The 11,743-nt window shown below is 38.9% G+C and overlaps 1 protein-coding gene across 3 annotated transcripts; it reads right to left on the reverse strand.

The window, feature by feature from the left end:
* Positions 1-8,486: 8,486 nt before the first annotated feature.
* Positions 8,487-11,456, reverse strand: LOC130723972 (uncharacterized). Of its 3 annotated transcripts, none has more exons than XM_057575122.1 (2): positions 11,294-11,456; positions 8,487-10,732 (listed from the first exon to the last, which is right to left on the reverse strand). In XM_057575122.1, exon 2 carries the CDS (start codon positions 10,691-10,693, stop codon positions 8,891-8,893), a length of 1,803 nt encoding a protein of 600 aa, XP_057431105.1. In that variant the 5' UTR covers positions 10,694-10,732; positions 11,294-11,456; the 3' UTR covers positions 8,487-8,890. The 3 variants fall into 3 exon arrangements, with proteins under 3 accessions (XP_057431105.1, XP_057431104.1, XP_057431106.1); XM_057575121.1 differs by having other exon boundaries at positions 8,488-10,729; XM_057575123.1 differs by having other exon boundaries at positions 8,492-10,746; positions 11,294-11,446.
* Positions 11,457-11,743: the final 287 nt, after the last annotated feature.

An 11,743-nucleotide genomic window follows, 5' to 3' on the forward strand; every position in this document is an offset into this window, starting at 1 on the left:
ACTTTAATAACAGAGTTCTCATATAGAAAAGGAGACTCAAACATAGTCCACAATAAGAGAAGCAAAACTGCTTCTTACACCTCTACTCCACCGCCTACAACCCGATCTCCAACTCGAGCAGCTAAGCTTCGGCGGAAGGATCTCTATCGCCTAATAGCGTTAAGCGCCCAAACAACAAGTAGCAAACAGAAAGGGTTAACTTCATGCAATTACCACGTATATAAGGGAAAAGCATGCTATTCAGATTTAAGTGCATATCATGGCACATAAACTAGCAACTTATTTCAAGATAGATGACGACATATATCCAACAACATAAAATCAACTCAGATATCAACAACCTCACCAATATAACATCAAATCAGATTTCAACAACCTCAACAATTCAGATCAGATGTCGACAATATAAGATCAAATGTTAGTGCTCTATAATGCAACTATATGCTGCTATCAAAATGGATCGATCAATATCGTCTCTCAAGACGGGACAATGATAGGACCACACCTCCTCATCGCCTCTTATAGTGTCCCACAAGACGGGACAATCATAAGACCACACCCCCTGATCGCCACTTATAGCGTCTCACAAGACGGGACAATGATAGGATCACACCTCCTGATCGCCACTTATAGCGTCTCACAAGACGGGACAATCATAGGACCACACCTCCTGATCGCCACTTAGCGTCACATTGGACGGGACAATGATAGGACCACACCTCCTCATCGCCTCTTATATCACCACACAGGGCGAGACAATGATAGGACCACACCTCCTCATCGCCACTTTCACCTTAAGCCTTATATGCTAAGTCAGACAAAAACTCCCAATCCAATAGTCAATTCAGAGTAACCACATGTTATTCATAATCAGAACATTCGCACAAACACATCAAGCTCTATCGAGCGATGAAACAACAATTCAGTGCTCTAAAACATAGTCGTGTCCTATCCACTAGAAAACAGTAATGACAGAAACCAGTAAACGACCGAAGCCTCTCAGAAAACGGAGACACACGTCTCAATAAGTTCACTCGGCCGAAGCCTCCAGAAAACATTTTGCCAGTTCAGCACAATAATCAGAATCAATGCCAATCAAATTTAAACATCTTCATCTCAAACGCATGCAGTGCGATAAAAGCATGCAAGACTCAAAGACGCGCTAAAACCGAGTTACCCTTACCTTCGTGAGTAGAAGTTGTGCATGGAAGTTGCGAACCTAGAACAAGGAAACACAATCATCAACACATGCCCTACTAGAAGTAACACTATCTAACAACACTAATCGAAACCGGAAAGAAAGCTTTTAAAGCCTCAGAGTTCCTATTTAGGCACGAATGGACAACAAAGACTTCATTCGCTAAAACGTGCATAACTCGAGCTACATAACTCGGAATGACACGAAACCAAAGCCAAAATTTTGACAATCGAAAGAGCTACGCTATAGCTCAGGCCATGCAGACCCAAAAACTATTTTTGGACACGGTACCATAACAAACAGGTTTCGGCCACTTCTAAAAATAGGGTTTCCCGAACTTTTTCTTCGATCTAATTTAATTCCTAGGTATTCTTAGGCGATATCTAGGCCATGGAAACTCTCAGAAAAAATTTAGAATTCGAAACGCGACTAGGGGTATTTTGGTCAAGATTTTTAGCTTAGAAACTCAAAGTCGGAATTTCAAAAAATAAATTGGATGAGGTTGATACCAACAACATTTATGACAACTAATCCTACTGACGCTAAGCTCAGTCGAGAGTTTTCGATCCAAAAAGCGGAACCTCAGCACAAAAATGGGTATTTGAGCAGTTTTTGAATTCCTACGACGATTCGGCGAGAATCGGCGAATAACAACCGAATATTCATGCTCTTGGGTTAGTAGAGAAGAGGTTTTGATAGAGAAATCAAGTTATTCGGACAGTTTTACAAAAAACTCAAAACTTTGAGCATAGAAAGACATAGAGAAAAACGACAGAATTTATGATCAGAGGTAAGGAATAGCATCAGTACCTCGAGGCCTACGCGTAGCAATGAATAGAGCGACGATCAGACAAGAATCAGCGAAAATCAATTATCCCCTCCTTCTTCCTCAAGCTCTTGGCCGTGTGTGTGTGTTGGTGGTGATGTTATTTTTATTTTTTTGATTTTTCAAGCTAATTATAGAAAAGGGCAAACGCGGGAAAATAAAAAATATCGCGATTCCGATTTTTTCTGCACATTCCTCTGTGAATTATGAGATAGAATCCGGCGACAGGATTCCAGAACTGGAAGCAGGTTTCTTGAAATTTAAACAAACGATTCACTAACGGTGTTAGTCGATTTAACCCGAAAAGTTACTTTTTGCAGTTGATGTCGGAAGAGAAAACTTCCTTCTGAAGAAAGGTCGAAAACATCGAAAGAAATGGGTGTATGCGTGTGGAATCTTCGTTTGAAGCTTCGAATAGAAAAATTCTTCATCTACAGTTCGTTTCAAGGTTCTTGAGTTATCAGGAACTCGGTTTCGGCAAACTTCCGAGAATTGAAATCGATCGTTCATACAGTCCAGGGTTTCTTGTCGAAACACTTGTCAGGAAATGAATAAGAGAAATTCTTATATTCCTCTGAATATTTTTGGAATTCCGCTTCTACAGTGCTTTAAGAGCATATTAGCCCTTTACTAACGTTTTCGCCCTAAGGCGGAAGCGAATAAGACTTGTGCTATAACCTATAGCGACTGTAGAACTATTCTTAGTCATTCCCTGAACTTTCTTCTTCATAACACTAATCAAGTATCAAACACAAGTCAAGATCCTCTCACGCTTACACATAATCCTATGCGTGAGCTGGAAATTAATTATTTATTTTAATTCTAAAATCCTGGGTCCTACAATATCCTGTGACGCCCGAGGCCGACGAGGGCGGGGAGTGATCGCCGGTGCAGTGAGGCACGGACAAGGAGCAGCTCCTGGCAGGCTTCTAGGCGGAGGGGCACATGAATGAACCGATCTCACACCCGAACAAGAGGTATTCCGAGACTGTATATGGATGGACTATACAGTTGAGGAGGGCATACACGATTTGATTGGTACTACTCATGACAACAAGTTGCAACTTATTTTCGGGAGCCCAACTCATAAGAACTCCATGGTTAAGTGTGCTAGCCTTGGAGTAATATTGGGATGGGTGACCTCCTGGGAAGTTTTTCCGGGAAGCGCGCGAGTGAGGACAAAGCGCGCTGAAAAGACTCGCGTTGTTACCGTGAGGCCAGTCGTCAAGTCAGGATGTTACACTGAAGGCATACTACACAAGCAAAGAAAGTCAAACTAGCCAGATCGTTTAAACAAGAGAAGAAAAGATCAATCAAGATAATAGACAGTCCAAACAAGATAAGAAATGTCAAAGCTACAATGCAGACTACTCAAGCAATGGAAAGTCAAATATGCTAAGTCGTCTGAACAAGAGAAGAGAAGAATGACCGAAGAAAGAAGAAGAGTCAAAGCTTTAGGAAAAACTATGCAAGAACCATCCAAGCGATTTGATCGTTCGTCAGAAGAGAAGACCATATTTATGAAGACATTCATCGTTTATCTCCAAGTCTGACCAATGGAAGTAAGTCTAAAGAAAGAGCGGCATATTCAAATTTAAAGCTCTGTGACATTGTTGAAAGAGAAAGTCAAGTGCAAAGGATCACGTGATATCTCACAAAGCACATTGCACAAGGAAACAAGTACAATGCTGTCACCATCAGAGTTTCTTCTTTCTCTCACTAAAGGACTGGAACGCTACTGCTTATGCTACCAACCAACTGACAATATACACTTAGTAGCATTTTGCCTCAACAAATGACACAATGCATTTAATGCACCTGTCAAGAAGATTGTTTGATCCATCAGCTAGTACTCAAGAGGTTCTACACGCTTCAACGGCTCTCAACAAACCTGGAAGTTCTTATAGTATAAAAGGAGGACTTGAAGATTTTCATAAGTAAGAAACTGAGCTAGAAATTTTATCTGAGTCGAAAATCTTCTTCAAGCAAGAAAGAAGCAATTTCTAAAGAAAAGCTTAAGAGTCAAAACCTTTAGACATCGTCTGCTTCAAAGAAAGAAATACCTAAGAGTCAAATCTTTAGATCCTACTCTCTCTAGATCAAGAACACAAAGTATTTCTTGGAGTCAAGTTCACTCAAACACTTTGTAGTTTGATGACCCGAGGTTTATTCTATGTTTATCGAGTCCTTCTTGTTTCTTTCTTTTCCTTTTTGAGTCATTTATTGAGTTTTAAGTCAAGTTGAGTCCCTTTTTATTTCATAATTGCATTTTCATTAGTTTAGGTGTTTTTAATCAATTTATTTAGTCTTTTTATTAGTTTAGTTAGAGAGTAATTCCTATGGTCAGTTTTGAGCTGAAATCGTTTGAATTCATGAGTGTTGATTGCACATTGGGGTTTTTATTTGCTGAATTGAATGAAAGGATGGTGAATTATCATGATTAATGACATGTTCCAATGAGTTACATTGTTGTTTTGATGGTTTCTTGAGATTCTTTTCAAGTTTGATAGGTTTTTGATGGTTAATGATGATGGTTGAAAGCTAAGTTAAGAGCCATGATGATAGGAGAAGTGGGAGTTACAAAATTGAAGAAAAACCAAATGAGCCACGCATGTGCGCCATGTATCCCACGCACATGCGTGGAGCTCCTGTTGGAAAAACCTGATGCCCACGCATGTGCGCCGCCTGATCCACGCACATGCGTGGTGGCAAAACCTGATGCTGCGATTTTTGTGTTTTGAGCGTTTTTACCCACGCATGTGCGTGGAGAAGGCCACGCACATGCGTGGATGATCGATGGAAACTCTATAAATAGGGCTTTTGTTATTTCTTTTAGGTATCTTGTAACTTTTTGAACAAAACTTGGAGTTTTAGTTTCTTGGAGCTTGTGGGAGGCTTCTTGGCACTCTTAATTCAGGTTTTTGTTCTTTTGATTTGCATTATGAGTTCTCTAGCCATATTTGGCTAGTTTACCTTTGTACTTTGGGGATTGTGGATCCTAGTTTAAGTTATGTTATGAACTTCTGAGTTTCTTATATGAATAAAGTTTCTTTTCTATGTATCTTTTCTCTGTTTCAATACTCTCTTGAATGCATGCAAGTGTTTGGCTTTCTTTTTGCACGACGGCAGTTGGTAAGGATTAAGGGACTTGGGATTAGATTGATTTGTTTGCTATCACTTAGGTATAAGGGTGGGAACTTATTGTGTTGGCCTGAACATACAAGCTTCATTCTTCAATTGAATTGACTAGGTACTAAGGCATTAGGCTTAGCAACTGAAATTGAATGATTTACTTGATTAAGGTATTAACAAGTGAAGGTAAAGGCTACATCACCATAGAAATGTTCCTAAGAGTTCATATATGAATTAGATTGTGAGTAACACAATTGAATTAGGTGAAACTTGACTCAGGGTACTGTTTTCTCATAAGTTTTACAAGATTCTTGTTTATGCTTTTGTTACAATTGCTTCCATCACAACAAACTTTAATCTATATTTCTTTTTCTTTTCCATTCTAAACATTAATCTCCAAGATCAAATCAACAAACAACTATCCCTGTGGTTCGACAATCTTTTGTATTACTTCGATCAATTCGTACACTTGCGGAATTGCTATCATAGTTCCTGAGCTTTGTAATTTCTATTATCCCTCTTGTGAGAAGAGAACCTTGTAGAGTCAAACGATCTTGGACCTAGGAGAAGTCATGAACAATACTTGTTAGGAGAAGTCCTGTAGAATACTCGTTGGGTGGAGTCCTGTCAAATACTTGTTTGGGAGAAGTCTTATCTAATACTTGTTTGGGAGACGTCTTGTCTAATACTTGTAGTAGGAGAAGTCCTTGATACTTGTTAGTGAAATCTTGGTTAAGCCAAGAACTGGACGTAACCCTATCGTTTGTAGATGAACCAGAATATATTGTTGTGTGCTCATCGTCTACTCTCTTACTTTTTATATCCGCTGCATCAAACGATTGCGAAAATATTTTCATAAACTTATAATTGTTTGAAAAACTCAAGTTTTAACTGAACACAATTCAAACCCCGCTTTTCTTGTGTTACTTTTTTCAATGCATTTGTCACACCTCGCCTCACTTGAGAATTTGAAATCAACACTAGAAGGAGCATTCTCGGTCCCATCCTTTCATGGCACAGTAACACGTGATTTTGCCACCAAGTTTGCAGCTTCCAACACATGGTCCTCCCCCCTCGGAACATCCTCAAAGCCCTCATCGATAGAACCTGGCCTAGGCTTTGACGTTGAATCCTCCTCATCTTCGTCGTGCTCATCTCCCTCGTTTGTAACTCTAGTCTCACCAGCACCCGCATTTCGCTGGTCACGTCGCCCAACACCCCTCCCTGGCCCTCTATTTCTTCCACCTGGAAGACATTCACCTTCAGCTCGAAACCACAGCCCATACAGTAGCGACGGTGCCATCTCCACCTCTCCACAAAATCGGAGAACATGATTGAGCAAGCTACAACGGTAGCGAAAATTAAGCAGCTTCTCATACTTGAAAGTGACTTTGAAGGGACCCTCTCCCCCGCGCAGCAAGCACCTTCCTCCTCTTTAAAGGCTCATCAACCTACACCCAAGCCGGAATTCTAAAAAATTCCCAACAGCAAGGACTGCATTCTCATCTCCCTCTAGCACTATCTCGTGGTCAATCAAAGCAAACAACAACAAAAGACCAGTCGAAAAAAACAACCAGAGACCAGAACGAACCAGTCGAAGCTAAACGAACCAGATGAAAACAAACAGAAGCTAATTGCTGTCAACGTACAAGACAAGTGTATGTGTAAATCGTGAATCAAAAGCTGATACCCAATAGGAGAAAGGCAGTCCACTTAGGTCAAAAGACGGCGCAAGGCAGCGGCAACTGTTTGACCAACAATCTCAACCCCTAGCGGAGCCATCGCGGCACTAGCTTCGTTCTGGTCTTGGGTTATAAGCTCAAGTGCTACCTGAAGCAGCGTTTCAAAAAAATATTATAGATGAGTGAGATAAGCTCATTTTCCAAACATCTGGTAAAAGCGGAGTATAAACTAGTAATCAACTAAACTTAAACCAATTAAATAAACTTTAGCTAGCTCAAATAATTTACCAAACACAGTCTAACTTGGCTACTAACCCACTCTGAATTACTTAGATCATTTAAGAACATGGTGAACCGTATACTTAAATTGCATAAAAAAATATATAATTTTATTAAGGCTTAATAGCACTTTTGGTCTCCCACGGTTCAAAAATGTGCAATATTAATCCCCCACGTTTGAAAATAGCATAATGGTACCTCAACGTTTATCTCCGTTAGCAGTTTTGGTCCCTCAACTAATTTGCCATTAGAAACTTAACGTTTTTGTGTGACCAAAAGTGCTATTAAGCCAGAAATAAAAAAATAAAACTTCATCCTCCAACAGCAACCGAATCCAGATCTTTTAATTCATCATCTTCATCATTCTTCCATCAAAACCACAAACTTCAAGCACCATAACCACAAAACCACCAAATATCTCATTTATATCACTTTTCCCTTTCTCTTTCCTTTAAAATCCCTAATCTGAAGAAAGCTTTCAATACACCATAACCACAAATCGTTCTCATTCCCTAACCCTTCTTCTACTAGAGCCACCACCACTACCACACCGCTGTCACCTCCAAACAACAAGCCGTTGCAGCCATCGACCACCACCGCTCCTCACCATCGAGTCATTAGCTCACCACCAACATTTCGAAGCTTCTCAAAACAACGGAGTCACCGCCTCTTCGAACCCAGATCTGAAGAAAGCTTTGATTTTTCTTTTCTTTTCTTTTCTTCACGTTGTAGATCTGATTGGGTTGCAGTGGGCGGGGGGTTCTGGGTTAGGGAGATGGCTTGATGGGTGGTGTTGTCTGTGTGGAATGGAAACGGGCTTGGGTGATATTGTTGGTGAAGAAGATATGATGTTAGAGGATGACTTGATGAAGATGATTTGCTGGAATGGGAAGGCATGTTAGAGGATTTGATATTGTTGGTGAAGAAGATATTTAACACATATTTGGTGTTAGATTCCATGTTTTTTGTTTTATTTTTGGGTTTCTGGAACTGAGTTTTGAGTTGAAAAAAATTCATGCTTTTATTCATGATTTATGTGTTGGGAAAAATTAATTTATTCATGATTTATGGTTTGGGTGGTGCCTGGGGAGGTTGGAGGTGAAGAAGAAGATAAAGATGATGAAGGGGAAGATTTTAATTAATTTCATAATATTTTCCATTTTTTGTTTAATTTTTAATTAGATTTTTGACGGAAAACGTTAAAATGTTAACGGTGGGACCAAAAATGCGTCAAACGTGTGGGACTAATTTTATTATTTTCAAACGTGGGGGATTAATATTGCACATTTTTTAAACGTGGGGACCAAAAGCGTTATTAAGCCTTTTATTAAACTCCGAGACAACAATACCAAAGGAATAGTAGGCCATTACAGTAAAGTAGTATGAAATTTGAAACAATACACTAATTAAATTTTCCACAAACAAGGTGATAGTTCTAGTCACCATTCTCTCCCTTAAAAGTTGTCTATCGAAATTTAAATTGCTTTCTGACTTTAATTCTTTACCTGTAAATTTTGGCCAGAACTCTGGTTACAGCAGTAGATCCAATGTCAATCTGGCCTTGACCACTTACAAAGGTTACAAGAGGACTTTGGTGAACAAGCAATCAGTAGATCTTAAATTCTATGATACCAAATAAAATTTTACTCTCTTAAAAAGTCAGTAATTAATATTCATTGGACTCCGCTATGTGTGCATAGTGTGCAGTTAAATCTAAAACATTGTTGGAAGAAGAATGATAATAAGTTTCCAAATAATTGTTTCAACCAATGTCTATGAAATGTTTGCTTCAGTAGCAGCTTGAAGGAGCTCATCTGGAGTTGCAGCAGGATCAAGGTCCCAACACCTTTCCGGCAAATTGCAAGCCTCTTCCCCCTTCAGCAGCCATGAAGGTACTTGGTGTGAAAAGCACAACATTTCTCTTCTTGGGATCCATCGAATCACACATTTGTCAGTGTTCCTCTTATATACTGTTTTGAACCCATCCAACTTAATAAGGGGACTAACACAAACACCGAGCTCCTCAGAGTAATCATCCAGCACCTCCACCATGTCATATTGATGCCTCACTTCATCTGGTGTAGATCTGTTCCATTCTGTTGACCAATTTCTGTAAATAGCCCAAATATCTCCACAGCTGGGATACATGCGAATACAACCACCTCGACCAACCTTCGTGCGGCTTAGAACATGAGAGAAAATGTTAACTTGATTAACAACATCAGAGTGCAGGGCCCTAAAATTTCCACATGATTTTGTGAAACCTGAATCAATCCAGTTCACTGAGCCAAACTCACTATCTGTTTTTGAACCCAAGTAACTAATATGAACTTTAAATGGATTGAAAGAGATAACCTCACGGATAAGACAATACAAGCGAGGCATGCCATCTTCCTCATCATACAAGGCCCATATTTGCTTAGGCCTGAAGCATTCTTCTGACCTATCTTTGTCAAAGTCATGAAAGTCAGGATCTGGGACAGTCATTGAGACTGGACCAATTTTCCCATGCTCGAAATGATTACCAGAAACATCCAGAACTGTGTTTGTATGTGAACCGCTTTTGACTTGACCAGCTTCAGCTTGTGATTTTTCTCTCTCATTAACAGCAGCAACAGTTTTAGATGCCAACTTCATCTCTTCCAGTTTCTTTCTTATTTCTGTCCTGGCCTTCTCAATCAATAATTTTCTTGCATCAAAAGCTGGTGCCATGGAATACGGCTTGGTTGGCACTTCACTTTTGCAGGAGAGCCTCTGTCCATGTCCAGTGCTTTCATTTCCATTAGCCAATGTTGATCCTGAAGCACATTTTGACGCCTTTTCTTCATGGCCATTTCTGCAACTAGCTCCCACAACTTTCCTTTTCTTCTCAGGTCTACTAAGCTTAACTTCCTGTGGTTCATTAAAAGAGGGTGATACATCAGAATTTGTATTTACCGGATTCTGTGTCCTGTAATGCTTCCTACCAGCTCCTGTTTTAACTTTCGGTCTTCCCATCTTTACATTCCCATTGGCCTGCTGAACGGAATTAGCACTTAAGGTAGTTAATCCATTTTGATTGACAAATCCAGAAGAGCTTCCCTGATATGGAACATTTGAAACATACTCATATCCATGTCCTGAATGGTATCCCGTGACCCGTTTGCCAGAGAAGTAGGCGCCACTAGTTGGAACATATGTAACTCTATCAAATGAATGGCTTCCATGCCCTTTGCCAGGCATATATGACCAAGGACTATACGGGTATGAACCATTTGGCGGTCCTGCTCCTGTTTCAAAAGCAGTGAAAGTGCCTCGGCAATTCTTACAAGAAAGTTTTTTATTTACATACTTTCGCAGATACTCATACTGAACCTTACAAGTGTTGCAAACTGTCCAGAATGTATCTCGATTACCACCAGAGGTTGACAAATTGGAACGTTTTCTAATCGCAGCACCCAATCTTGCATTTCTCTTGAGATCACAAGAACCGGTCACAGAACTTCCTGAAAGCGAGACCCATGACTCAGAAACAAGACTAAATGCCCCATCAGCTCCAACACATTTATTCTTATCTGGGTGAAGCGACGCAGCCATCTTATTGTATTGTTTCTTGACAGGTTCAATATATATCTGCTGAAGGTTTCAAACTAAGAATAGCATAAAAATCTAGTTCACCGTTACCGGCGACTTGAGCAGCAATGTAAACCTCAAAAGTAGTCACCATTTGAGATACACCCTCTAAATTAACAACTCTGAATCAACTTTAAACATAACTACCAAGTACCAATCATGTCATGCAGTTGAATTGTTTGCACTAAAATCATCATTTCAAGCAAACACATAAAAAGTAAAAAAATCTGATGCAATTGTAATATCAAACTTGACTACCTAAATTTTCCAACAAAACCCACAATTCCAATTGTAATATCAAAATAAAAATAAATATAAATCTTGAAACCCACAAGAAAATTCATCCATAAAACCCTAAATTTAAGCAGAGATCCAAAATCTTCAACAAAAATCCTCTACATAAAAATTCACAATTTATTCAAAATAAAAAATGATAACAAAAAAAGGAAGTAGCCATTATGAAAAAAAAAATTAGAATAATTAGAATTATATTCTTAAAAAAAAAAAAAACAGAGACTGGAGCTAAAATTGAAGGATGTAGAAGACGAGCAAAATTGAACTTACACAGTGACTGTGAATCTTCGAGCAGCGAACCAAATTTTGATGGAGCCGGTTGCATATGAAATCGGGTCCGGGTTGAGATATCAAAACGGATCCAATTTCGTGGATGAATAGGAGCTTTCTGACAATGGTAGATGGGAATTTGATGGTAACAGTGAAATCATAATGTTTAATTATATTTTATCAAAAATGTAACCTTCCACTTATGTAATAAATTATTCTTTATTACATAGTTTAATTGTTTACTTTTTTTTTTAAAAAAAGTTTTATTTAGGATTTAATTTATATGCATTCAATAGTGTAAAAATCTATCCACTTGTATCCAATCACATCAGTTCTTTTCATTTTCATTTTTTTTGCATCATCGGAAAATTAATATTTCATTTTAAATGTTTTTAAATTCATATTTAATTATGATACAATAATTAATAGTTTCTAAGTGGATGATCTTGT

This window comes from Lotus japonicus, chromosome 6 (assembly GCF_012489685.1).
Source record: "Lotus japonicus ecotype B-129 chromosome 6, LjGifu_v1.2".
Taxonomy (NCBI): domain Eukaryota; kingdom Viridiplantae; phylum Streptophyta; class Magnoliopsida; order Fabales; family Fabaceae; genus Lotus; species Lotus japonicus.